The 26,255-nt window shown below is 46.4% G+C and overlaps 1 protein-coding gene across 1 annotated transcript in view; it reads right to left on the reverse strand.

Moving 5' to 3' along the window:
* Positions 1 to 26,255, reverse strand: part of ZC3H3 (zinc finger CCCH-type containing 3) — a 126,716-nt gene that overhangs the window by 32,751 nt on the left and 67,710 nt on the right. The window contains exon 5 of the mRNA XM_066336986.1: positions 9,390 to 9,583. Within this exon, the coding sequence (XP_066193083.1) occupies positions 9,390 to 9,583 (194 nt within the window). The remainder of the gene's footprint in view (positions 1 to 9,389; positions 9,584 to 26,255) is intronic.

Genomic DNA, 26,255 nt, shown 5'->3' on the forward strand with positions numbered 1-26,255 from the left:
TGGGGTGGTTGTCAACTTGGAATTCCCAACTGGTCACTACAAGAGATTTGCACTAATAAACACATTAATAAATAAATATTCCTGGCATTGGAAGGTGTATTCTTGAAATTGAGGTGAAATTAGGACATCAAAAAACATTGGAAAAATGGGATAAGGGTTAAGTTTCCAACATCAGGAGACGAAATTTGCTGCAGTCTCACATAAATTAAACAAAAAGCTGAAACTATGCCCCCAGGGCTTGACTTTGGGAGTTTGGTTTGGTCCAGACCAAACACTGGGCACATCCAGTCCCAGATCTGTCTCATTTTCCTCCTCAATCACTTCCCAGCCGGGGAGAATTTCGGGACACAGGGGTGCTGTCAGATCAGGAGAGCAACTCCCACATCCTTGGCATTGCCGAAGTCCCTCACTATGGAAATTTAAAGAGGTGCCACAGCAAATTCCTCCCATGCGCACACTCCAAGGCAGTGGGAACGGAACAGAGAATGGGGAAAAAAGCAGGAAAATAAGAAAAGCTGCCAGAGAGAGCATCAAAAACTGCACACTGAGGGCATTTGAAGTGATTACACCCAGCACAGCAGTGTCAGCCGGGATATCTTCCACCCTGTGGAAGGGACAGGTGGATTTCTCTCCCCCTTTCCCGACGATTCAGTCGCTTGGAAGAGCATCATCCGTAAGGAAACCCACAGCCCATGCAAACGAGGTGGTTTTTTTCTTTTTCTCTTAATGCATCATCCCAGCCCAACGCTGGCAGCTCCGGTGGCTGGCGGTGAGAAGTGATTGTTGCTCCCAATCCAGGCGGGGAGACTCCGCGCGTCTCTCCGGAGGGAGCGGGAGCTGTCATGTTCATTAAATGCATGATTACAGCTATGATTAATAGCGGGGGCTACAGCCTAACTCCTTTTTATTTTTTTTTTTCCCTGCTCCTAGGAAGGAATCCAGAGCCAAGCAGTCCCGCGGTGTTTTCCGCGGCGTTTGGCTTGACGGTTTGGAATTCCAGGTTTTGATGGAAAAGGAGGAGGAAAAAGGCACCATTTATCCTTGTCGAACAAAAAAAATTGCTTAAAACAAGCGAATTGGATGCTGCACCCCTGCACCAACATCCGTAAGTTAATTAGGACCTTTTCATATCCTTAAATTCAGCTCAAGTGGATCCAGGTCCATCTCTGGCACACTGGGGGTTTTTTCCATAATCCCAAAACACAGCTCGAGGCTCAAGGTCCTCTCCCCCAGGGAAAAGTTGGCAGAAATTTCCCTTGGGGGCCAAGGAGCTGCACTCAGGAGCAACACTCGGTGCTTTCCAGCACTCCCACATGGATACCAGGATACTTCCATCCAGTCCAACACTCCTGCTCAGCTCCTCATCACTCCAGGGCTTGGGATGCAACAAACACACCCCGAAAACAACATTCAAAATATTCCTTTGAGTTAAAAATTGACTGCAAATATCACAGTTAATTATCACCTGCTTAATTATTTAGGAAGGACTTTATTGCTCCAAGACACATTTCAAGGATCAGGACCTCATCTCATGGAAAGGTCTGTTGGAGTATCTTATCCAGTAGTTTATTTTTTTCCTCAATGGCGGAAAAGCTGTGGAAAAGTGATTTAGCAAATAAAAAGGGAGAAATCCAGAAAAGGGAGAAATCCAGAGATAGGGTGAGCCAAGGGATGATGGGCAGAAGGGTGAAAACACTGTTAGAATGATGAGTATTGAGTATCAAGCCTATTGCTTCCCACCTACTTCCACAATCCCAAACCAAGGATAATTTGTGGAAATCTTCCCCGTGGAGGGAAACAATCCATTGAAAACTGAAACAGGCCGGAAAAAAGGAAGAAATTCAGAGCTGGGGTGTGAAAGGGTTGAGGGATGGGCAAGAGTGTGAGAACACTGTTAGAATAATGAGTGTTGAGCATCAAGCCTGTTGCTTCCCATCTACTTCCACCATCCCAAGTCAAGGATAACTTATGGAAATCTTACACACAGAGGGATTTACACACAGATCTTACAACCAGGGGTTTGCCCAAGCAATGGCAGGCAAGTGATCACCTTCATTAGCCAGTGCTCCAATTTGGGGATTACCACAATTACTTCCTTTTTTTTTTTTCTTTCACCAATCCCATGGTTTTGGAATTGTTCAGTCCCTTATCCCTTTTAAGCTCAATCCTTTGGCTCATTGAGTTCAATTCCTTGGGTTTGGGATTCCTCAATCCCTGACCCCTTCTGAGCTCAATTCCATAGCCCCTTGAATCTCAGTGCCTTGTTTTGGGGATTACTCAATTCCTTATATCCTTTGAGATCGATCCCTTGGCCCCTTTCCAGCTCAATCCTTTAGTCTGGGTATTCCTCAATCCCTTGGCCACTTCACTCGCAATTCCACGGTTTTGGGATTTCTCAGTCCCAAGTGAGACTTTTATCCCTCAAGTGTCAGTATCACCACCCAACCTCTCCTCAGCCTGCTCCCACACAATCTGGAAAAGTCTTCCTTAAACCATGCTGGCTCCTTTAATAGTTCCCATTATCATCCCACCTCACCCACCGCAGCCTCCTTCGGAAAGAGCCGAGCGATTCATTTTCCGAGTCTCTCCTTGGCTTTATTGCTGAACCAAAAGTTTTGAGGCTGCACTTGGGGAAATTTATTTCTTTAATTATTATTCATTTAAGTGGGTTCTGCAGATTTCGAGGATCAGCACTCGCAGCTGCTGGGGGTCATTTATTTCCCTCACTGGACAGCACAAGTCCTCATTCCGGAGAAGACAAAGGGAAAAACGGGATGAGCTGCTACTAAACAAGCGAGATTTTCCCGTTTTCCTGCCTGACTGTCCCCATATCCCATGAATTTCCCTGAGTCCGGTGGTCACGAGTGTTTTATTAGCAAAGCAAATTCAATTGATGAATCGGCTTCAATTAATGAAGCAGGTCGGGGTTGGATGTTGTATGAGTAGATGTGGGCCAGGAGCAGGATCCGATCCCTGCAATTCCAGAGTTGAGGAATTGAGCTCCCAAGTGAAAGGGACTGAGCAATCTCAATCTTCTGCCCCCTTCAATCTCAAAGCCAAGGCACTGAGACTGAAGGGGCCAAAGGATTGAGGTCCAGAGGGATAAAAGGACTGAGCAATCCCAAAACCAAGGGACAGAGCTCAAAAGGAGCCCAAGGGATTGAACTCAAAGGGAGTGAGGGATTAACAATCCCAAAATCAAGAGACTGAGATCAAAGGGGCCAAGAGATCCCAAAATCCCAAAGACAAGGCACTGAGATTGAGGGGGCCATGGACCTGATCTGAAAAAGGGTAAGGGATTGAAGAATTCAAAAACAAGGGACTGAGTTTGAAAGGGGTTAGAGGTTGACTCATCAATCCTCAAATTACCTAGGACTGCAGCCAAAAGGGTGAGATTCAGTCATCCCAAAACGCAGGGATTGAGCTAAAAAGGGGTAGGGGAAGGAGGAATCCCAAAAACAAGAGACTGAGTTAAAAGAAATTGAGGGACTGAGCTCAAAGACAGAGAACAATTCCACAAACAGGGGATTGAGATTGAAGGGGCCAAGGAATCCCTCAATCCCAGAGACGAGGAAGGCATTGAGAATGAAGGTGCAGAAGAATTAAGCTCAAAAGGGGTAAGGGATTGAAGAATCCCAAAACCAATGTATTGAGATTGAAAGGATTCCCCAATACCAAAGAAAAAGCCTTGAGACCGAAGGGGCCATGAAACTGAGCTCAAAAGGGGCCAAGGGATTGAGCAACCTCAGAAAGAAAAAACTGATCTGAAAAGAGGGAAGAACTGCAAAATCTCAAAGGCAATGAATTGAGTAAAAAAAGGGGCCGTGGGATTGAGATCAAAAGGGACCAAGGGATCCCACAATCCTAAAGAAAATGCACTGAGACTGAGGGAGCCAGGGAACTAGGGTCAGAAAAGGTAAGGGACTGAGCAATCCCCAGACCAAGGGAATTACTTCCAAAGGGGCCAAGGGATTTAACTGAAGATGGGTAAGGGACAGAGCAATCCCAAAACCAAGAGATTGAGATTAAAGATTAAGCAATCCCAAAACAAGGGACTGATCCTGAAGAAGCCAAGGAGTTGAGTTCAAGAAGAGGCAAGAGACTGAGCAATCCCAAACCCAAGGAATTCACCAGCAACACCAAAACCAGTGGAAACCTGAGGAAAGCAACATTACAAATTTCCCTGCTCTCACACCTTGCTACATTGGGCTGGTCTCTCCTCCATCGAATTCTTCCTTATCCTCCAGTATGATCCCAACACATTCAAGGTGTGTTGAAGACAGAAGACAGGAGAGTGGGTCGTGATGGACAAACAAGAAGCTCAGGATGTTTCCATGGACATGGGGAAAAGGCAGAGCCTGGCACACCAGAGCAAATCCTCCCTAACTCCTCTTTAAATTAAAAGCAGAGGCAGACGATGGGTGGTGGAAACATTCCAGTCCTGGATCCCTTCTTTCCTTCTCTAAAAAGAAGTGGCTCGGAGGAAGGAGCATCATTCCCACAAACACTGGGCCAATGGCAGCTCTGAGCATTTTGTCATCCTTGGAAAAAGTGGGAAGCACGTTTCTGTGGCATTCAGCACTTCTAAAATGTGTGGAGTGCTCCCACTGCAGCCTAAATCGTATTCAGGAGCATCTGTCACCTGTCCCCAGCCTGAGGCAGTGGAGGAAAGAGTCCAGAGATGCTCCAAGCCTCTTTTCTCTGGAGCCAGGCTGGGAGAGCTGGGAATGTCCAGCCAGAAGAAGAGAAGGCTCTGGGAGAACTCAGGGCCCCCTCCAGTGCCTGAAGGGGCTCCAGGAGAGCTGGAGAGGGACTTGGGACAAGGGATGGAGGCACAGGACAAGTGGAATGGCTTCCCACTGCCAGAGAGCAGAATTAGATGGGATATTGGGAAGAAATCCTTTCCTGTGAGGGTGGGGAGGCTCTGGCACAGGTTCCCAGAGAAGCTGTGGCTGCCCCATCCCTGGAAGTGCCCAAGGCCAGGTTGGATGTGGCTTGGAGCAACCTGGGATAGTAGAAGGTGTCCCCACTGCTGGTAGAGGGTTGGAACTGGATGATCTTCAAGCTCCCTCCCAACCCAAACCATTCCATGATTCCATGACCTTCCATCTCCCCAGCCGATCACCCTTGCAGCAGAGAGGGGAAACTGAGGCAGGAGGGGATGTTACACAGCAGGATAAAGACAGGAAGTGCATCTGGATGCAAGGAAAGTCCCTTCCAGTTCTTGAAGCCTGAACTCAACTGTATTTTAATTAATAATTTGTTCTTCTGGGATCAGAGCCACCATCACATTGTGTGAGAGCTGAGTCCTCCTCAGCTCAGGAGGACTTAAAACCCCTCTGAAACCTCCACCTTTGAGAGCTCAGCAATCCCGGGTATCTCCAAGGCACTGGAATCTATGGTCATGGAGACAATCCAAAAATCCCAATAAATAAAATCTCATTGCTCAAGGGGCTGGCTGTCACCTCTGGAGCCCCCCTGAAAGCCACCAGCCTTTCTCCAGCCAAGAGCTAAAACCTCAGCATGAGGAAATTGTGCAGGTGAGGATTTGCCCACGGAAAAACAGGCTGGACACTTGGAAAACCCTGCTGGAGCCAGCCCCAGCTCATGGAGTGCAATTCCTCTCTCAGCAGCAGCGGCGGCTCGTGCCAAGATTGGGGTCAGGGCTGGTTTCCGGACAATGTCAAACTTTAATTTGCTTTCTGCTGCTTTCAATCTTGTATTTCCCCTTCTGTATTTCTTTGTGAAACTCTACATCGCCCAGGACCTTTTGCTTCTCTCCCTGATTTCATGGAAATTCCTCAAGAGCCTGGAAAACGCCTTAGCAGCTGGAGAAAGAAATGAAGGAAAGGTTCCTTGCGAGCAGAGAAACCCAATTATTCCACTTGTTTAATTAATTGCCACACAGCAAATACTTTCCCCTCCATCCCACTGCCAGTTTTCCAAGACTTCTGTGAAGTGAAAAAATACATGGGTGCTGAAATACCAGTTATCCCAAAGGGAAAGAGCTTTTCCATGTGCGATTTTGCATCTTTGTCTTGCACAGGGATGAGCAGAGAGTATTTGAGCTCTGGGTTTTCTTCTCCATCCTTGCCTGAGCAATGAATTATGCCACATCCAAAGTCCCTATCCAGTTAGGAAGGAGAAAAAAAAAAAAAAAGTCTTTTTATTTCTGTATTTTGTTTGCAGTTTTCTGGAAACAAATGTGGAAAAGTGCAGAAATCCTTTGGGAGCAGAGCCACACACGGGATGAGAGCAAAGTTCTCAGCAGCTGCACAGGCCATGGTGATGCTGTGATTGCTCCAGGGAGGTTTTTTATGTTCAAAACACCTTCAAAGATTTTTCCTGGGACTGCAGTGACACTTTCCTTGTCCCCAAGCCATGTGATTTTTTTCATCTCTCCAGCACTAACAAAGCCAATTCCAGAAGACCCATGGAAAACTGCTCTTCCCATTGCTCCTGGTAGCCTCAGGATTGATCCCAATACAGCACAGGGATGCAGGAAGTGCATCCTCACGACTAAATCTTAACTCACCACCAGCATCCATCAATAAATCACTTGGGAATGCCACAATGGTGTGGATGGATCAGCCCCAGCGCCCGGCATCAGATTTTGTACTGTAGAGATAAAACCCCAACCCTATAAATCCAGGGCAAGAGCAGAATTATAAACCACTGGAAGTAAACTCCAAGCTATTAAACTGTCAGGAGCATTTCCCGTCTCTCCACTATTCCAAACACATGGTGCCTGGCACTGAAAGGGAAAGGAAAAGCCGTTTTTTTTTCCATCTTTTAAATAAACTTTGTCAAGTGTTGAAAACACAGAGCGTTGAGCAAACGTTCGCAGCCGATGAGAACACACAAATCTTCCACCCTGCCAGGCCCAGTTATCCTAAGGCAAGAGGAATCTGTGGAATCCATCCTTGGGAAGGAGGATGAATTATGGGGAGAGATGAAAGATGACACGAAAATACCGATCCACAGCAGTTCCTCGGGTTTTGTGGTTACGAAGCCAACCTGCTATGTGGCAGGGGGAAAGAGGCAACAGCAAAATAAGGAAAATCTTCAAAATTATAATTAGATGGGATTGTATTTTATAGGGAATAACCCTGGAAGGGATTTTCTCTCCCAAAGTGGGACTAATTAAACCCAATTCCCCCTCACTAGAAGACTGGTCTCAGTGAGGAGAGAAAAAAGAGGGGATCACATCTCCTCCACGCCCTGTCACTCCAAATCCCCTCAGGAACCCCCCACAAGCAATTCCAAGGCCTGATTCTGCAGAAATCCTGCCCTTAACACCTTTGGCTTAATCCCTCTTCCAGAAATTTGCCTCTAAGCTGGTATTTCTCTGCTTGGTCCCAACCCAGTGATGGATACTCATGGACAGGCCAAATGCATCAGCCTTTGCTGAGCCGCCCAAATGAGACTTTGCTATTTCCAGACAAATTCACAGACTTCCTTGCACTTGGATGAATAAAAAAAATAAACCCCCTTGCTGGTAGGCAGGACCTTTTCCACCCATGTCCTCCCCAAAAATAAGTTCATGAAACCTGTTCTTTAAAAAAATCTTTAAAATAATGGAGAGTTTAGAGGCAAATGAGTCCAGCATTTCATCATCTTTATCCTTGGAAAGCTCTGCCACCAGTTAAAGCCCCTTGGTTTTTGGCTGATCCACCTGGCCATGGAGAGATGATCCTTCCTTTGCTTGGCAGCTCCAGATCTTCCACTTTTCCAATACTTCCAGCCACAACTTCTCCCCAGGACTCTTCCTAGCAGTCCAACTTTGTCCTGAAATCCATCCCCTGCTCCAGTCAATAACATCCCTGTCCATGTCCTGGGGTTTCACTCCTTTTCTTCCATTCCTGCAGGACATTTTCTGTCTTTGGTGACATCTTCAACATCCAAGGATGCTGCTTAAAGCAGAACCACCCTCGAGCTGGGTCTGTGCAGCCAATTATCCTGATCCCGAAACTGGAAAATCCCAGTACCAATAGCTAAGCTCTTGGAAAAAAAATCTAATTTTTTTTTCTACAAACCCCTGAGCTGTTTTATGGCCACTTTTTTGGGTCTCCAGACTCTGATCCTTGCCCCTCCTCCTCAGAGGCAGCACCAAAACCAAGGATTTACCAGGCAGGATCCGAGACACCAGAAGAATCCACAATACACATGTTCCTGAGCATGCTCGTCCCTATTTGAGGAGTCAGCAGCAAGGAAAGGCTGCAGGAGAGTCAGACATCAAAAATCTGTCCTGAGAAGAGCTGAGTTGTGAAAACACCCACAAAACATTCCCAAACTCCTGCTTAGCCTCCCTTTGTTGCTCTCAGAAGGGAAATTGCCCGGAAGCGACATTCCATCAGCTCCACATCCCTCAGCCACTGCCTCATCCTCATCTCAGCCATCATCAACAGGCAGCTCCACTTCCCATCCCAGCACAAAGCTCCTTCCCTCCTTAATCCTTCTCTTTGTGGGTTTAAAACCACCCAGGATGCCCCAGAATTCCCACAGGAATTGTGGTGCAGGTGGTTTTGCAGGCTGCATCTCTTCTCTTCATCTGCTTTCCCATCATATTTTGGCATTCAAGGCCAGGAAAAACACAGCTGGGAGCAACCTTGTGTGGTAGAAGATGCCCCAGGGGGATGGATCTGGGTGACCTTGAAGGTCCCTTCCAACCCAAACCTCCCCTCATTGCCTGATTTCCAGCATCATCCATAAAATTCCTCATCTCTCCTCCGTTCATCATTCCAGCCAGGAAAATCAGCACAAAGCCACTGATTTTGCCTTCCCCAGTTTAACTATCCCCCAAAATTCTCAATAAACCAGTTAGAGGGCAAAAATACTTGAGGCCAAGAAGAAATTCTAAAAATGTTTTAAGCACAGTTAAAATCTGCACTTTTTTTAGAGCCACACTCGAGGTTTCAAACGCAGGAGGAGCTGAAACACAAGTTTAATCAAAGCTGTGATGTAAAGCTGGGAATTCATAAAAATGGGAGCATCATTCCAAAGTTATCTGCAGAATGATCTTCCCAAATTTTTAGGTCAGTATTGAACATAATTTGATGAGCATCTCAAGTACATTCAACCTTGTGGTGCTGTTTGAAGTTATCCAAGACGTTGCTTGTTAAGCCAAGTGTAACTGTGCATCTCCACAAGCTTGAATTAAGTCTGACTTAAGAAAAAATTCTCCTAAACTTTTAATTTCTCCAACATTATTTCCCCTTCGGAGCTACTGTAAAGCACGAACAGCACTTGGCACCATGAGATGTCCACCATCTTCACATCTGGAATTCTACGAGGCTGGAGGATGAGTCGCAACCCACAGGCTGGGAATAAACAGCTAAAAACTGAACTCAGTGGATTTTGGACACAAACTGGGATAAATTCCTGCTCACCTGCTCTGATGGGAGTTTTGGTGCTCAAGTCCCTGGCCCGGAGAGGGCTGCTGGAAGTTTTGGAGAGTTTGTTGGCCGACACTCGGTACATGACCCCACCGATGCAGCGGAAGCCTCTGTTCCTCCAGCGCTGTTGGACGAGCTGGGATTTGCCACCTTGGAGTGAGGGTCGGGTTTGGTTTAACAGTAGGGCTCTGCAGGAAAAATGAAGTCAAGGTCAGCCCAAATTTGGGAAAATGTCACAAGGAGGTGCTGCTCCATGAGCAAATCGTGGGATTGGAGACTTGGGGAATGGTTTGGGTTCAAAAGGACCTTCAAGATCATCTCATTCCAACCCCATTGCCACGGGCAGGGACAGCTCCCACTAGAATGGAGATATATGGAAGAGCCAGGGATGTTCTTGCTGTTGACAGAGGAAAAGTTCTGATTCTTCATGACTGACACACAAAAAAATTACCTTCAGGGACTCTCCCCCAGCTTCGCCCACCCTGGCTAGCACCTCCAGCCCCAGCAAAAACAAGGAAATGTGGATGCAATGCCATGAGAGAATCAGCAAGGTGGGACCTTCACCGAGCCTAGCCAAGGTTTATGGAGCTCTACAAGCTTTGACATCCCTGAAGTGCATCAAAGCCAGGTGGGATGGGATTCTGAGCAACCCGATGCAGTGGGTGGCATGTCCATGGAGTGGTTTGGAACTAGATGGTCTTTAAGGTCCCTTCCAACCCACAACATTCCATGAGTCCGTATTTTTGGTACCGTTATTCCTATTATTAATCAGATACCACAACTTTGGTATTTTTATTCTGCCCCCAAACCTGGCTCTTTGAAAGGTTTTCCTCAATCCCTGCATGGAACAAGTCACCCAAGGGTATTTCCATCTCCCACCTGTCACCTGGAGCTGATGCTGGACCTCAGCAGTGTCCAGTGGGCAGTGCCAGGGACCTGTCCCCACCTCCTCAACTCTCCCTAAATTCACAAACCCCGTATTGAGGCAGTGGGATGGAGATGGATCAGGAATCACAATCCAGTTACCATTCCCCTTAACGTTATTCTGAAAGACAAGTAAGTTCTGAAGTGACACCTGAGGGATAAATATCACAGAATCCCAAAATCTTTTAGGTCTGAAAAGATCTCCAAGGCCATGAAGTACAACCTGTGACCGATCACCACTTTGTCAATTAGACCGTAAGTGTTCCTTAAAGATTAAAGTCCCCCGTTAAAAATGGGGACTCCATTTCACCTCACTGCACAGCTCATCCCAATGTTTAACCCTTTCCATGAAGAAATTCCTTCTGCTGTCCAACCTGAACCTCCCCTGGCACACCTTGAAGCCATTTCCCTGTCGCTGGTTGACAGGGAAAAGAGGCCAACCCCCACCTTGCCACATGTCCCAGAGAGGCTCCTCTGCCACCCAAAATCTTGTCCACTCCGTGAGCTGATGCCTCCTGCACCATCCCACCTCCTTCCCTCCCTCCCAGCTCGTTCCTATCCATCCCCCACTGTGCAAACAGAGCCACTGCAGCCAAATCAAATCTCCTCCAGTATCAGTCGCCTTCCTCATTTAGCGCTAATCCAAACAGTAATTTGTTTATGCAAATTAGAGCTCTAATTTTGTATTAGCCCAAACTATGCTCATAATGCTATTAGCAGAACGTATATAAACCGCACATTACCGGAGAATATCCGTAAATTAAGATCCCACTATCCTATCAGTGGAATGCAAACCCCGATGAGTATTTCCTTTAAATGAACATGTGCTCCAAAGAAAAAGAGAGCTGGAAAATGGAATAGTTACATTTCCTAATGCTCAGCGTGACAGCCTATTCATTCCGGAGGGCTGTTGCCACTGGCTACCGAGCTGGGAAATTTTGCTGCCTGGTTTTTGTGGAAAGGGATGGGAATTCGATAAATTCCACAATTTCAGTTCCCCCAGGGTTTTCCTCCTCATGGAAGTACCCCTGAGAGGAGCATCAAGTCTTAGTGACTCACAAAGTGGCAGTGGCATGAGGGACACTTGAGTCACTCATGGATCACCCAGCACATCCCAGAAAACTCCAGCAAGGCAAGGATGCAGCCAACACCGACTGCAGGAGCTGAAGAAAGGTCTTGGGGCCATATCAGGGGCAATAAAAATAATATCAAATATCCAGCGGCCAGGAGGGTGACGGAGACGATTCTCAACCTCTGCTCTGCTTTTCTGAGATCCCATCTGGCATTCTGTGTCCAACTCTGGGTTCCCAGCAGGAGAAGAACGTGGACCTGTTGGAGCAAGTCCAGAGGAGGCCACAGAGATGTTCCTGGAGCCTCTCTGCTCCGGAGCCAGGCTGGGAGAACTGGGGGTGTTCAACCTGAAGAAGGGAAGGATCCAGGGAGACCTTCCAGTGCTCAAAGGGACTCCAGGAGAGCTGGAGAGGGACTTGGGATGGAGTGATAGGACAAGCAGGAATGGCTTCCCACTGCCAGAGGGCAGAATTAGGTAAGATATTGGGAAGGAATTCTTCCCTGGGAGGGTGGTGAGGCCTTGAAATGGAATTGCCAGAGAAGCTGTGGCTGCCCCATCCCTGGAAGTGGCCAAGGCCAAACTGGATAGAGCTTGGAGCAACCTGGGACAGTGGAAGGTGTCCCTGCCTATGATGGCTTCCATGGAGCTGGATGATCTTTAACCTTCCAACCAAAACCATTCCAGGATTCTAATGAAGGTGTTGCAAAACACCTCCACGGTTGTGACAAGACCCATCCCAGCCCCATCCATCTCTTCTTCCTCCCAGTGACACATCCCTGGGAGGACCCCAGGTCGCTCTGTTCCTCCCTTCACAGGGGCTGCAGTGCCAATGGATTTGGGGCTTCTTTTTCCCATCTGAATCAGTCTCTTCAAAGATTTCTTCTAATTCCATACATATTCCCTACATGTTATCTCTGGGAATACACAGAGATATCCACACAAATCTGTTTCCATATAGACACACAAATAATTGAATATATACACCCTGAGTATATGTATTGAAATACAAGATCTATATATTATACAGAATAATAAATATTGATACTTTAATACAAAGATCTATATATTATCACCTATATTCTCTGGGCCTTCTGCATCCATCAGTTATCTCTAGATACTATTGAATACATGCACTGAATACATATATTGAATTATATATGTTCAATAACATCTAGATATATTCTATAGATCTATATATCTTTAATAATACCTAGAGATAATTTATATGAGGCCCAGATACTATTTTTATTCTTAGCACTTTATATTATTCATATATTATTGAATATATAGAATATATATTGAATTTCATATATTCACTAACATATAGGTAATACATATAATACATGGATATCATTTTCTATATATTACACATTTTGAGTCTTCCTTAAGTTTGGTAGGTGGAAGAAGTCAGGGATTCATCCAACATTTCCCACTCTGGTTTGTAGGGAAAGGCTGGGATGTGGCACAGCTGTGGAAGCACTCAGGATATACAGATATATAGATCTATAGCTATATAATACACTATATACATGAACTATATACAGACATATATATAGGATAAACATATATAAATAGATCTTTTATGTATTTAAAGAAATATTGTATCTAAATAGTTATATCCATATATTATGTGTTGATGTATCAGTATTTATTAAAAATATTCTGTATCTATAGAGATACATTCAATATCTAGTGAATATAAATTTATATATATATGCCCTAATGCATTATATTACCATACAGACACACATATATGAGATAATACATTAAATTAAACTTTTTTTTGGCTGTAATGTCAATAAAACCCAACACATCCCAAAACCCTACACAGCCACAGGGGCTGTTCACACCACCTGAGCTTGACTCACACTGTTTTAAGCACCAGTTTAAGATCCAGCTGGTTGGATCCCCCAAATCCTCGGGATATTTATTCTCCTGCCTTGCTGCTCTCAGCTCACGTAAGTGGTCACACACCTCCCTCTTCTTTAGAATTCCCTAGGGACAGCCAAGCTCCAAACTGAGGGAGCCTCCAAATGCAGATGCTGTATCAGAACATCCCCACTGAGGCAGAGACTTGGAACAGAATGATTTTTAAGGTTCCTTCCAAACCATTCCACAAATCTATGATTTTTTTCAAGGATTTTGGCAAATAGCATCAAAACTCATCTCATTCCCCAAAGGGAGTGGGGCTGAACCGCTTCTAATTCAGAGCTGTTGTATTTTTGAAGGATACAAGAGACCTCTGGGTGGTCTCCCAGCAAAGTTTCTGCAGAGCATCTGCTCAGGCTGCCAAAGCCCCAAGGGCCACCGGACTGAAGCCATGGAATACCCACAGAATGATTTGGGTTGAAAGAGATCTTCAAAATCACCGAGTTCCAATTCTCCTCCATGGGCAGGGCCACCTCTCAGTAAAACAGGTCACTCCAAGCTCCATTCAGCCTGGCCTTGAACACTTCCAGGGATGGAGAGTCCCAACCAGGAGCTCAGTTTGAGCTCACTGGAGGTTTGGCCACCTCCATTTCCACCTTCTGGGCAGTGCAAATGTCCAAGCAGTGATGTCCCCTCATACTTTTATATATATAAAGTAATATTTACTAGAATATTTATTGCATTTTTTATTTATTATATTAGGCAGGGTATTTATTATATTATAGGAGCTTTAAGAGATTTAAAACTTAAAGGAAAATTATGTTTTACATGGAAAAACCACACCCACACAGAAGAATGGAGAGGGAACTCAACTTCCCAGCTTCCACTTGCGGGAACCCTTTATTTCCCTCTGAATCCAAGCTGTTGCTCCCAAGTACCTGTGTGGCCCCAACACAGCCACCAGTGTGTGTGTCCCCCTCCCTCTCAGTGACACCCAAGCTGGTGGTGGCAGGGAAAAGCCACCGGCGAGGGCACGGAGCCAAACGCCCACTCGCTTTTCACCGGCGGCGGGATCCCAGCTCTCCGTGGAATTGTCACCCTAATGGAAAGGACGGCCTTTGGAAATGAACTGTATTGACAAAAAGAGGATAAAATTAATGAGATAATAGCCGGGCCAAGGACCTGAAGAATACACTGGGCCCCTTGACACGAGGGCCTTGTAATTCCCTTTCTGCCGCGCGTCCCGCGGATCTAAAGAGTCCTCCCGTCCGTCCACAAGGCCCCGCTCCGGCAGGAAATTTCATTAACACTGGAAAATAGGAAAGGTATTAAGTGTGGATAATGAAGGCTAGAGTGTGAACAGTGCCTTAAGATAGTCTTCTTTCTAGCCTTTGTAATGGGAGGCATGAACTTTCCCTTCAAATCCATTTCTAATCCATTTGAAATACTACAGCAAATTATCTCCCCTTCAGCCCGAGAGCGGCCGGCCAATTTACTCCGAATAGAAGTGACAATGCTCCGGAATTTATCGCCATAACCTTGACTACACAAGGTTGAGGGTTGTCTTTCCCCCCACCCCCGGGGTGGACAGCGGAAGAAAAATTTTTAATGAAGAGGGGGTGGAGGAACGATATAAAAATGTTTAAAAAACGGCGGCGTAGCTGGCGCAGGTCCAACGCCGACTACGGGGAAAATCAGAGTCTGGTGCTAAAAATGTTACAAAGAGAGGTCCCAGGCTGATAAAACATTTAAGGCCAGGTTGGATGGGGCTTGGAGCAACATGGGCTAGTGTAAGGTGTCCCTGTCCATGGCAGGGGATTGGGCAAAATGATCTCTCAAGTCCCTTCCACCCCAAACCATTCCATGATTCTGTAGGATGAGGTTCAGGCTTTTCCAGTGCATCTCTTGAAGCAACAGCAACTTTGCCTCACTCTGAACATTTCAAGTTGCTGCTTAGTAGGTGCTCATGTTGACCAAGACTGATTTCCCAGGATCAAACATCACTCTGCTGTGTCCTTCAGAGAATTCCAGAGGCATTTAGGTGGGAAAAGCTCTCCAACATCATCCAGCCCAACCATTCCTCCAGCACTGCCAGGGCCACCAGTAAGCCATGTCCCAAACTGCCACATCCATACAGATGGTAAATTCCTACAGGGATGGGGATTCCACCACTGCCTTGGGCAGCCTGCCCAACCTTTCCATGAAAAAAGCTTCCCAATATCCAAACTAAACCTCCCCTAGCACAACCTGAGGCTGTTCCTTCTTTTCCTGTCTCTTGTTTCCTAGGAACAGATCCTGATCCACACCTGAATCTACCCTCCTGCCAGGGAGTTGTGGAGAGCCAGAAGGTCTCCCCTGGGCCTCCTTTTCTCCAGGCTGAGCCCCTTTCCCAGCTCCTTCAGCTGCTCCTGGTGCTCCAGACCCTTCCCCAGCTCCATTCCCTTCTCAGAATGGAGCTCCAAACCTGCTCAGAATGGAGTTAAGCCATCAAAACTTCATTCAAAAACCAGCAAGTGATGCTGGGAAAATAATTCCCTCTTCAAATAATCTATAAAAAGGAAAAAAAAAATGGGAGATTTCTAAACCAGCATGGAAAATGAAAGTTGAAAACTTTCAAACATGAGTTGCTCCAGCACGCTCAGACTTAACATCCCCATCCCCTCATCAACGCAAGAATGATCCAAAAATCCCACCCAATCCTTCACAAAAATTCCCCAATGTTTGAAATACAAAATTTTGCGAGTATTTGATGTCTCTAAGTCAAACACAACCCCACGAGCAGAGCAGGAACATCCCGGCGGCGTTCCCAGCCGGCTGAAACCGAGAGGATTTCCCGGCGCTGGCGGCAATACAAGTGGCTCTTAAAGAATGGTTTTCTTTTACTACTGGATTTCTTCTTTGGGCTTAGCTTATATTTTTTTTCCAAAGTAATCCTTACATAGTCAGAAATCACATTTGCATGCTGGCATTTGAATCCCGAGGAAAGAGCGGATCATCGCGGGGGCAACAGTTACGGAAAGCAACAGGGAGAGAGGTGAGGAAGGAGGGAACTCGTCTGCCTGGAAGGTGGCAATGGAAAATCCTTGTTTGGGAGGGGAAAAAAAACCCAAAATCACATTTTCCTCAGTCATTCATCATTCCTTAGCAAACAACACAGGATTTAGGGCTAAAAGTGTTTCTCAAACACATCAGGAATGCTACAAGATGCCCCTTGGAAGTTTCTCCGTCTCTATCCTCACCAGCCAGACTCCTGAAGATCCCAAATCTATAGCTAAAAAGCAAGTAATTCCCCTAAAATGTTTGATTTATGGGATTTTTATCAACATCGATGCTTTTCTCCTTAAAATAATAAAGGTCAAACCTCAAACAAACGTTTTCTACATTAAGATTTAATTTATTTTAAGAACCTGATTGGGATAATTCAATGCACTGTTGATGGTATTTGAGGTTGGAAAAGTGATGGGAAATTAAAAAAAGAAAGGGATGTGTCTTTTCCCAACATACATCCATAAATACAGAGGATCCATTAGTTTTAAATACACAGTGACCAGCAAAAACACATTAATTTACCCATAAACAATTCCCTCCTTCAATAATTACTGCTAATTATGAAACAAACACTTTTTAAAAAAACCCTATTTTAATTTGGTTCAATTGAATCTGAATTTCCATTCAAATGCAGCTTAATGTTAATCTCGAGGAAAAAAAATAATAATCCAGCCCAGATCTCATTTAGCATTTTCAAAACCTGGGAAAAATTAAGAATTTCAATGAGCACCTATTAAGCTCCTTAATTACCTAAATAAAGATGTACCTTCCCAATAAATCCCCCTGACCTAGAAAGGAAAATAGTTGCAAACAAATTTAATGGTTTCAACCAATGAGAACAGAGATTCCTCACAAAAAGCCCACCCAAAAAATTAGAAACATGGGATTACCTCTGCAATGAAGTGTTGTGGAGGGGTTTTTTTGTGGTTTTCCCACATCTCATGAAGGATGTCTCTTCCCAATCCTTACACAAAGTGGATAAATTTCCAAATAATTCCACTTGGAAACACCCAGGTATGAAGAAAATATCCCAATCTCCTCGCAGTGGCTTCTCAAAGGGCTGTAAAATTTACTGGCAACTTTGGGGAAAACTGAGGGGGAACATTCCACAGAATCATGGGATGGTTTGGGTGGGAAGAGACCTTCAGGATCATCCAGTCCCACCCCCTACCATGGGCAGGGACACCTTCCTCTATCTCAGGTTGCTTCAAGCCCTGCCCAGTCTGGCCATGGACACTTCCAGGGATGAGACAGCCACAGCTTCTCTTGGAATTCCATTCCAGCACTCTCGCTCCTCACTCTCCCAGGGAAAATTTCTTCCCAATATCCCATCTGTCCCTGCCCTCTGGCACTGGGAAGCCATTCCCTGTGTCCTGTCCCGCCATCCCAAGTCCCTCTCCAGCTCTCCAGAGTCCCTTCAGGCACTGGAAGGGGCTCTGAGGTGTCCCTGAAGCCCTCCCTTCTCCAGGCTGGACATTCCCAGCTCTCCCAGCCTGGCTCCAGAGCAGAGGGGCTCCATCCCTTGGAACATCTCCATGACCTCCTCTGGAATTGCTCCAGCAGTTCCACACCCCTCTGTTGTTACACCCCAGAGCTGGAGGCAGCTCTACAGGTGGGATCTCACCTGAGCAGGGTGGAGGGGAAGAAATTCCTCCTCTCCTGCTGCCCACGCTGTGGGATGAGCCCAAGAGACATGGAATTTTTGGATTCCAGCACACATTGATGAGGCACATTCAGTTTTTCAGCCACCAACACCCCCAAATCCTTCTCAGGGTTGCTCTCAATCTGTTGCCCATCCAGCCTGGGTCTGTCCTTGGAATTGTCCCACCCACTTGGAAGACCTTGGCCTTGGCTTTGCCAAGGTTTGCACTGGCCCAGCCCTTAACAGTCCTTCTGGATGCCGCCTCTTCCCTCAAGTGTCATTATTCCCTCCCACTGGATTTATTGTCATTTCCCTCTGAAAGCCATTCAGCCCCACTCTGCCATTCCCTTTCATCTCTCCACTGTGTCTATGAAAAGCCAGAGCTCCACATGGCACTTGGCAGCTCCTGCAGGGCTTATGATCCCACTTGAAGCCAGAGAAAGCCCTGAAATCCTGCCAAAACCTTCCAAAAAACACAGGAGATCCAGTAACACCTTGAGGAGCTCAGAGCAGTGGGAGAGGATAGCTCTTTTCCCTGCCTCTCTTTCCTAAATCCCTACTATTGTTTGCAACCAAATTCATTCCTGCAGGAGATGGAGAGCTTGGATGCAAACCCAGTGCCATGTGCCAAGCACAAAAAACAGGGAAAGAATTTGCCTTGTGACCAGCTGTGCTGAAGGACTGGTGTGGCCACGTGAGAAGGGCAGGGATGGACCTGCCCTGGGAGAGCTGGGAGTGTCAAGCCTGGAGAAGAGAAGGATCCAGGAAGAGCTTGGAGCCTCTTCAGTGCCTAAAGTGGCTCCAAGAGAGCTGGAGAGGGACTTTGGATAAGGGATAGAGGGACAGGGAATGGCTTCCCACTTCCAGAGGGCAAGGAAAGATGGGATACTGGGAAGGAATTCTTGGCTGTGAGGGTGGGGAGGCCCTGGCAATGGCTGTCCCGAGCAGCTGCGGCTGTCTCATCCCTGGAACTGTCCAAGGCCAGGTTGGATCGGGGTTGGAGCAATGTGGGATAGTGGAAGGTGTCCCTGCCCATGGCAGAGGGGTGGGACCTTCAAGATCCCTTCCAATCCAAACCATTCTTTAAGACTCTGGCAGAGCCTCACCACACTCACAGGGATGAACTTTTTCCCAGTATCCCATCTAACCCTGCCCTTTACCAACACCTGACAACCCTTTCCATAAAGAAATTCTCCCTGATATCCAATCTAAAACTCCCTTGGCACAACTTCAGGTCATTTCCTCTTGTCCTCCCTACTCCCTGACAGCCCAACTCCAAACCATCTCTTTGGTTTCTCTCCAGCCCTGGGCCTGATCCCACCCACAGCAAGCCCACGGGAGGATCCTCGGAAACAATTCCAACTTCTCCAGCGAAGTTCGCCTCCCTGGAGACGAGACAAAAGACCCTCTGGAGAAGACAATTTCCCAACATAAGGCTGTTCTCAAGGTAGGTCAAGTCTCATCCCAAACCCCCCTGCCAAGGTCCCGTTAAACCGCTTAGGCTGAGACTGAGAATGGAAATGCTGACGGTCCCTAATACTCAGCTTTCCATCCCGCTGCTCTAATGCCGGCGGCGGATCAGTGATTACACCGGGAAGACCGGGAACTATTGTCCCGTTAATTAGATTCCTTTTACCCCCATTAGCTCAGGCGATTGGACAAAGTTCATTAGGGTTTAACTCTGATTAGCTGAAACGGAGCTCGCGGCGTTCCAGGCAGGTGTTGCCGGCTTTAGTGGCTCTGTTTGGGAAGCTCCAGGACCTGTGTCCACGTGGAATAATCCTTAATCCCTCCCAGACAGTGTCCTACCACCCTCAGTGATGGGCTAAAACCAGAGGGAAAGCGAGAGCAGCTCTTAGACCTTCCCCTGTCCTGGCACAGAAGCGATATTCCTCCCTCTGCTCATCCCTGTAAATCCCATTTCAGAGCTCTGGATGCGCTCCAAGCGCTGGAATATCCCAGGAAGGATAATTGCCGAAGATCATTCCAATGCTGTGTCCGTATCCCGACCCAAACAGCTCCAACTCTGAATATTTATCACAGTAATCAGTCAGACACGGAGCCAAATCCCACTGGAGGCTTTCCCTCTTGCCTGCTTTCCAAAAATACCTGGGATAATTGCTTTTTCCAAAGATATTTTCCCTTTAAATGCTCTTTTCCTCATGCAGGAAACGGCAATAATACTGTGAAGAGCCAGAACAGCTGATACATTTTAATTAAAGCAAATATCTTGGATGAGGAGCAGAATTCCATGGAAAACCAGGAACTCAGCATGAAAGAGGTTAAAGAAGTTCAGTGAGGCTGTGCTGAAGGGAATTATCCACTGGGAAAACACCAGCTACTGGCTGCCTCTGGAAAACCCCATTCCCACAGCTTGGACTAGGGATGGATACACATCCACAGGTGACGCATTTTGAAAACTAAATTTAAATTTGATTAATCAATTAAAACTGAAATTAAATTTAACTACAAAGGCAGAAAAACAGTGTATAAATTACTTTTTTTCCCCCTTAAGAACTGGCCTTTGCTGACATTATATTAAACTTACGGAATAAATAAAAAATTCAGATGTTGACTCCAAGCTTGTTTCTCCACATTTTAAGCAGGTGGTTGTATATCCAAGGATTTATCCCTTCTTATGGTCTCCTTGTCATTTATAAGCTGACCCCCAAAACAACTGGAGCAGCGTTATCAGCCTTGATTCCTTGGCATGAATTCTAAGCATCCATTATTCAGTAAATATTTATTAATATCAATGCTGTCTATACATCTATATAATATCCATATATGTATATCCATATGTGTGTGTGTATACATAACATATGTGGAATCATGGAATCATTTGGGTTGGAAAAGACCTCCAAGATCATGAAGTCCAACCTGTGACTGATCCCAAACTTGTGGCCCAGACCAGAGCACTGAGTGCCACCTCCAGGCATTCCTTGGACACCTCCAGGGATAGAGACTCCACCATCTCCCTGGGCAGCCCATTCCAACCCTTTCCATGAAGAAATTCCTCTTGATGTCCAGCCTGAACCTCTCCTAGTGTAGTTTGAAGCTATTTCCTCTTGTCCTGTCCCTTGTTCCCTGGGAGCAGATTCCAACTCTCACCAAAGGTCCCTCCTAAACCTCCTTTTCTCCAGGCTGAGCCCTCCCAGCTCCCTCTGCCACTCCTGGTGCTCCAGAGTCTTCACAGCTCCATTCCCTTCCCTAAACACATTCCAGCCCTTCAATGTCTGTCTTGTGAGGGACCCAAAATTCCTGCCAGGAATAGAGGTGCCTCAGCACTGCCCTGGGCCAGTGGACACAAAATGGCTGTTAGTGGCCTCCTTGCCCAGCTGGGCTCACATTTAGCCACTGCCACCAGCACCTCCAAGTCCCTTTCCATCTCTGCAGCCCTTTATCCACAAGACTGGAGCATTCCGTGAGGTTGTTGTGATCCAAGTGCTGGATCCAACACTTGGCTTTGCTGACCCTCACACGGCTGGAGTCAGCCCATCCACCCAATTACTATACACATATAAAATACGTATTATATGTATTTTATAAATGTAGACATGCATATTTAATAAATACGGATCTATAAAAATTGGGATCCGCTTCCAAGAGAAAGAGGGAAAAAAAAAAGGTCCAACACTTCTGAGAGCGTCAGTCCATCAGATACTCACCAGGAAGACACTTAAAGGAGCTCAGCTCCAACTCAGAATATATGGAATGGATAAAAATGATTCAAAGGCCCCCATCAAGGGGCAGGGGGTTGGTTCCTTGTCCTAATTGCATTGCCTACATTCCAAAGGATATCGCTCCATTATTAAAGGGTCGGGACCATTTTATGTGCTCACATCTTTTCAATTGGAATTTGGATCAATGGATGCATTACAAGCTTTGCCTTTAAGAGCCTAATAAACAACAAGATGGAAAGGAAAATTTGCTGGAAGATGACGCTTTTAAAAATCCATTTCCAGGGGAGAAAACAGGATGTGGTGAAGGGGGGTGCAACAGAACCAAAAAGCTGGGAATAAAGTTGAAAAGGTCACGATAAAACTGAGAAAAAAGGGAATTCTGCCCCACTCAGGTGAGACCCCACCTGCAGAGCTGCCTCCACCTCTGGGGCTAACATCAGGAGGATGTGGAGCTGCTGGAACAAATCCAGAGGAGGCCACGGAGATGCTCCAACAGCTGGAGCCCCTCTGCTCTGGAGCCAGGCTGGGAGAGCTGGGAATGTCCAGCCTGGAGAAGAGAAGGATCCATGGAAAGCTTAGAGCCCTTTCCAGTGCCTGAAGGGGCTCCAGGAGAGATGGAGAGGGACTTGGGACAAGGGATGGAAAACCAGGACGAGTGGAATGGCTTCCCAGTGCCAGAGGGCAGGGTTAGATGGGATATTGGGAAGAAATCCTTTCCTGGGAGAATGGTGGGACCCTGGCACAGGTTGCCCAGAGGAGCTGTGGCTGCCCCATCCCTGGAAAGTGCTCAGGGGTGGATTGGATGGAGCTGGGAGCAACCTGGGATAGTGGAATATGTCCCTGCCCATGACTAGGGTTTGGAATGGGATGATATTCCCTTCCAACCCAAACTAGTTCATGATTTTATAATGTGGATACTTCCTAGAGATAGATAACAAGCTACATTTATAAAATAAATAAATAAAATGATTCATCAATAAAAATATTAAAAATAATAAATAAAATAATAAATAAAATAATAAATAAAATAATAAATAAAATAATAAATAAAATAATAAATAAAATTAAAACCCTGGCAGCATTTGCATTTTTGAACAGCCCAGAGATACTTTTAATCAGGGACTGTGAGGAAAAATTTGGGCAAGGGTTGGGTTATACAGGATTTTGATGGCTCTATCAAATTTTGGTGCATCGTGGTTAACATGCACCCAAAGACCAAATAAATTAATTCTTGCTCTGTCATTAAGTCCAAATTAGCCCTTCCCACACCAGACTGTCTCCCTCTGCTGACACCAGACCCAGAGCAACTCCCAAACTCCCTAAAACCTCACAAAAATCTCCAGGCCAATCAAAAAAACCAAGGAAAACTTCCTAAATGAACTCAAAACTTGCCTCCAGCTCGTAGTACTGACATGACCTTCTACATGGTGGGATGTAACTTCCAAGGCAACTTCCCTGGCATCATGATCCCCTTCTTCCCATATTTCCATGGAGAAGTGGATAGAAAAAGATTTTTCTAACTCATCTTCCCACTGAGGGTTTGGTCCCTATGAAGCTGCTCAGCCTCCACCCTCCCCCCAGGACTCCCAAATATCTCCATGTGGAGCATCTCCACTCCAGTATGTCCAGAGAAAATCCTAAAATGTCACCTCTGAACCAAGGTTGGATCTAACACCTGACTGAAGGGAAAAAAGGAACAGCCCAACCAGACGTGCTTCTGAATTTATAAACAGTCAACATTGGAACTAATGGATAAAGCAAAAGCTGGAAGACCTGGGAAGGCTTTTGGCGTCCCACAGAACACCAGAAGCTGGAGGAACACTTTTCCTGGGACTCCTGCAGAGCAGGAGAAGTGAAGTTCACCATTATCCAAGCATCAGGAAAAAAAGTCTTCACAGTGCTTATCCCAAGTTGATTTCCTTGGATTTCATAGATCGGAAATAAAGGCAAAACTTCCCCTGGGAAAAACAGCATGGACAGTCACAAGCCAGGGATCTGCTGAGGGTTCTCCAGGAGCTGGGAGTTGGCCACCTCACCACATGCCCTACATTGATTTCCACCCACATCATCAGGACATGTCTTTTCTCCCCTTATTCAACCCCAAATAACCACCCTAGAAATCCCTGTGACCAGAGAACCATAAAAGACTTCATACCCCAGGTCGGGACTCCAGAGGAAAGAAATCAAATCCATGACTTCTGCATCCCTGTAACCAACACTAAGCCACTAAAACTGATTAGATCCACTCTGGTGTTGTCCCAAAGATGGGCCATGAGCTGGGAATGGTGGGAATTGTGGGAATTGCTCTTCTCCCTGTCCCCAACAGAGTCAACCATCACCCAACTGGACCCAAGACTGGCACGATCCCACCCCACCATCGGGGAGGGGATGGAAAGCAGAGCCTGGAGAAGAAGACAGCGAGATGGCCGTAATTTATATTCTCCTGCCTCTACTTTATGGCTTTCTTAATTCGGCTCCTGCTACTATTAATGTAGTTAATGTTGAGATTATATCTATTTTCTGGCGTCAGGCAGTGATTTATCCGAGCCATTTTTCCGGAGCCGGCTCCCACGCTGTTAAATCAAGCGGCTGCCAATTAAGTGCTGACTGGGGAAGTGGATGCAATCTTAACAGAGATCTAACCACAAATTAATCCGGGCGTTCCAGTTTGCGAGGACGAGGCGCTGAACCGCGCCGAGCTGAGAAAACAGAAAACAAAAACAACCCCCAAAACAATGGGGGAAAAATAAAATCCACCACTGACTTGGAGAAGAAAAGAAGGAAGTTGCCTTTCCCAGTGGGATGGTGCTCATCAGTCAAGATTTGGGGGGGGGCTTTGCTTTCAGGGCCATCATCCAGCAGTGAAAACCATGCAGCAGGAGGAGCATGAACTGGGAATTCAAGGGTGGGTTGGGAAATATCTGTTTGGCAACTAAAGGTGGGAATGAGAGCCCTCTGATCCACCAGCAACTCCAGGTATCCCAGAGGTCATGCAAGATCAAGTTATCTCCAGGTTTGTAGGAGGATCCAACCACCTGCCCAGGGTTAATTTTATGAAGTGAAATCATAAAATTCAGGAATGGTTTGGGTTGGAAGAAACCTTAAAGATCATCTCATTCCAACCCCTCTGCCATGGGCAGCGACTCCTTCCACTAGAACAGTTTGCTCTAAGCCTCATCCAACCTGTCCCTGGACACTTCCAGGGATGGGACAGCCACAGTTTCTCTGGACAAATCTCAAATTCCTCTGGGGAATCTGTCCCAGTGCCACAAGACAGGATGTGCCACGATCAACAACAGCAACGCTCAGAGATTTTCAGGAGAGACACGGAATGTTTGAGGCTGGAAGGAATCCCTGCAAGTCTGGCCCAATCCCCTGCTCAAGGAGAGCCATCCAGAACCAGCTGCCAACCCCCAGGTCTAGATGATGGCTTTAAACTGGCAGAGGGAAGGATTAGATGGGATATCGGGAAGGAGTTCTTCCCTAGGAGGGTGGTGAGGCCCTGCCATGGAATTCTCAAAGAAGCTGTGGCTTCTGGATCCCTGGAAGTGTCCCAAGTCCTGGTAGGATGGGGTTTGGAGTATCCTGGTTCAGTGGAAGGTGACCCTGCCCATGGTAGGGAGTGGAATTCGATGATCTTGAAAGTTCCTTCCCACCCAAACCCTTCTATGTTTTTAAAATACCCTAAAAGGGGGAAGATCTCACACCAAAGCTTGAGAGGTTCTGGGGTTCCCCAGTATCTTGGTGGGACAGGCTAGGCTCCATCACCCTGAATGCACCTGAACACCAGCTCACATTTGCACATCTCTACGCCAGGCAGGAACCAAGATGCCCACGGAGCATCCCTATGGATGTCACCATCTGCAGGACACAGCATGACCACGTTCAGGAGGTTCCCCTTCGACAGGTGGCCACCAGGAACCACAGAAACGACTCCAAACCTGTTGACGAGCTTTGAGAAAGAGGCAAAACAGCTCTGTTCCTCCCCAGCCTGTGACTCGACCATTAGAAATCCTTCCCTGCATCCATGATTTGCCTCGGGAGCCATAAGGAAGAGCAATACACGACACTCAGAGTGATTATTAATAATGGTAAGGAGTCGTTGAGATAACAGCTCATGATAAGTGGGGAACATTTTTATGGTCCTTGAATATTGAGCAAGATTTAAAAAAAAAAATTTAAAATAACAGAGTAGGAGAAATCCAACCCATACATACAGGGCAGTATGGGAATTCTGAAGATCACGGTGCTCCAGCCACCCCAACGACCAGGGATTAAATCAACAGACAAGAATAAACAGGTAAAAGGCTGCAGTGTGTCCTGACAGGTGAAAAGGGACCTTTGGGGAGGACGGGAGCAATTCCTGCCAGCTGCAGAAATCCAATCTGAGGGAAAGACCATCCAGAGCTCCCCTCATAAATACTCAAATAACGAGGACAAACGACTCTGTGTCTCCATCGCAATAAAAGGAACCTGTCCCTGAAGAAGAGAAGGCTCCAGGCAGACCTCAGAGCCCCTTCCAGTGCCTGAAGGGGCTCCAAGAGAGCTGGAGAATGACTTTGGACATGGGATGGAGGGACAGGGCACAAGGAATGGCTTCCCACTGCCAGAGGGCAGGATTA

This window comes from Sylvia atricapilla, chromosome 1 (assembly GCF_009819655.1).
Source record: "Sylvia atricapilla isolate bSylAtr1 chromosome 1, bSylAtr1.pri, whole genome shotgun sequence".
NCBI lineage: Eukaryota > Metazoa > Chordata > Aves > Passeriformes > Sylviidae > Sylvia > Sylvia atricapilla.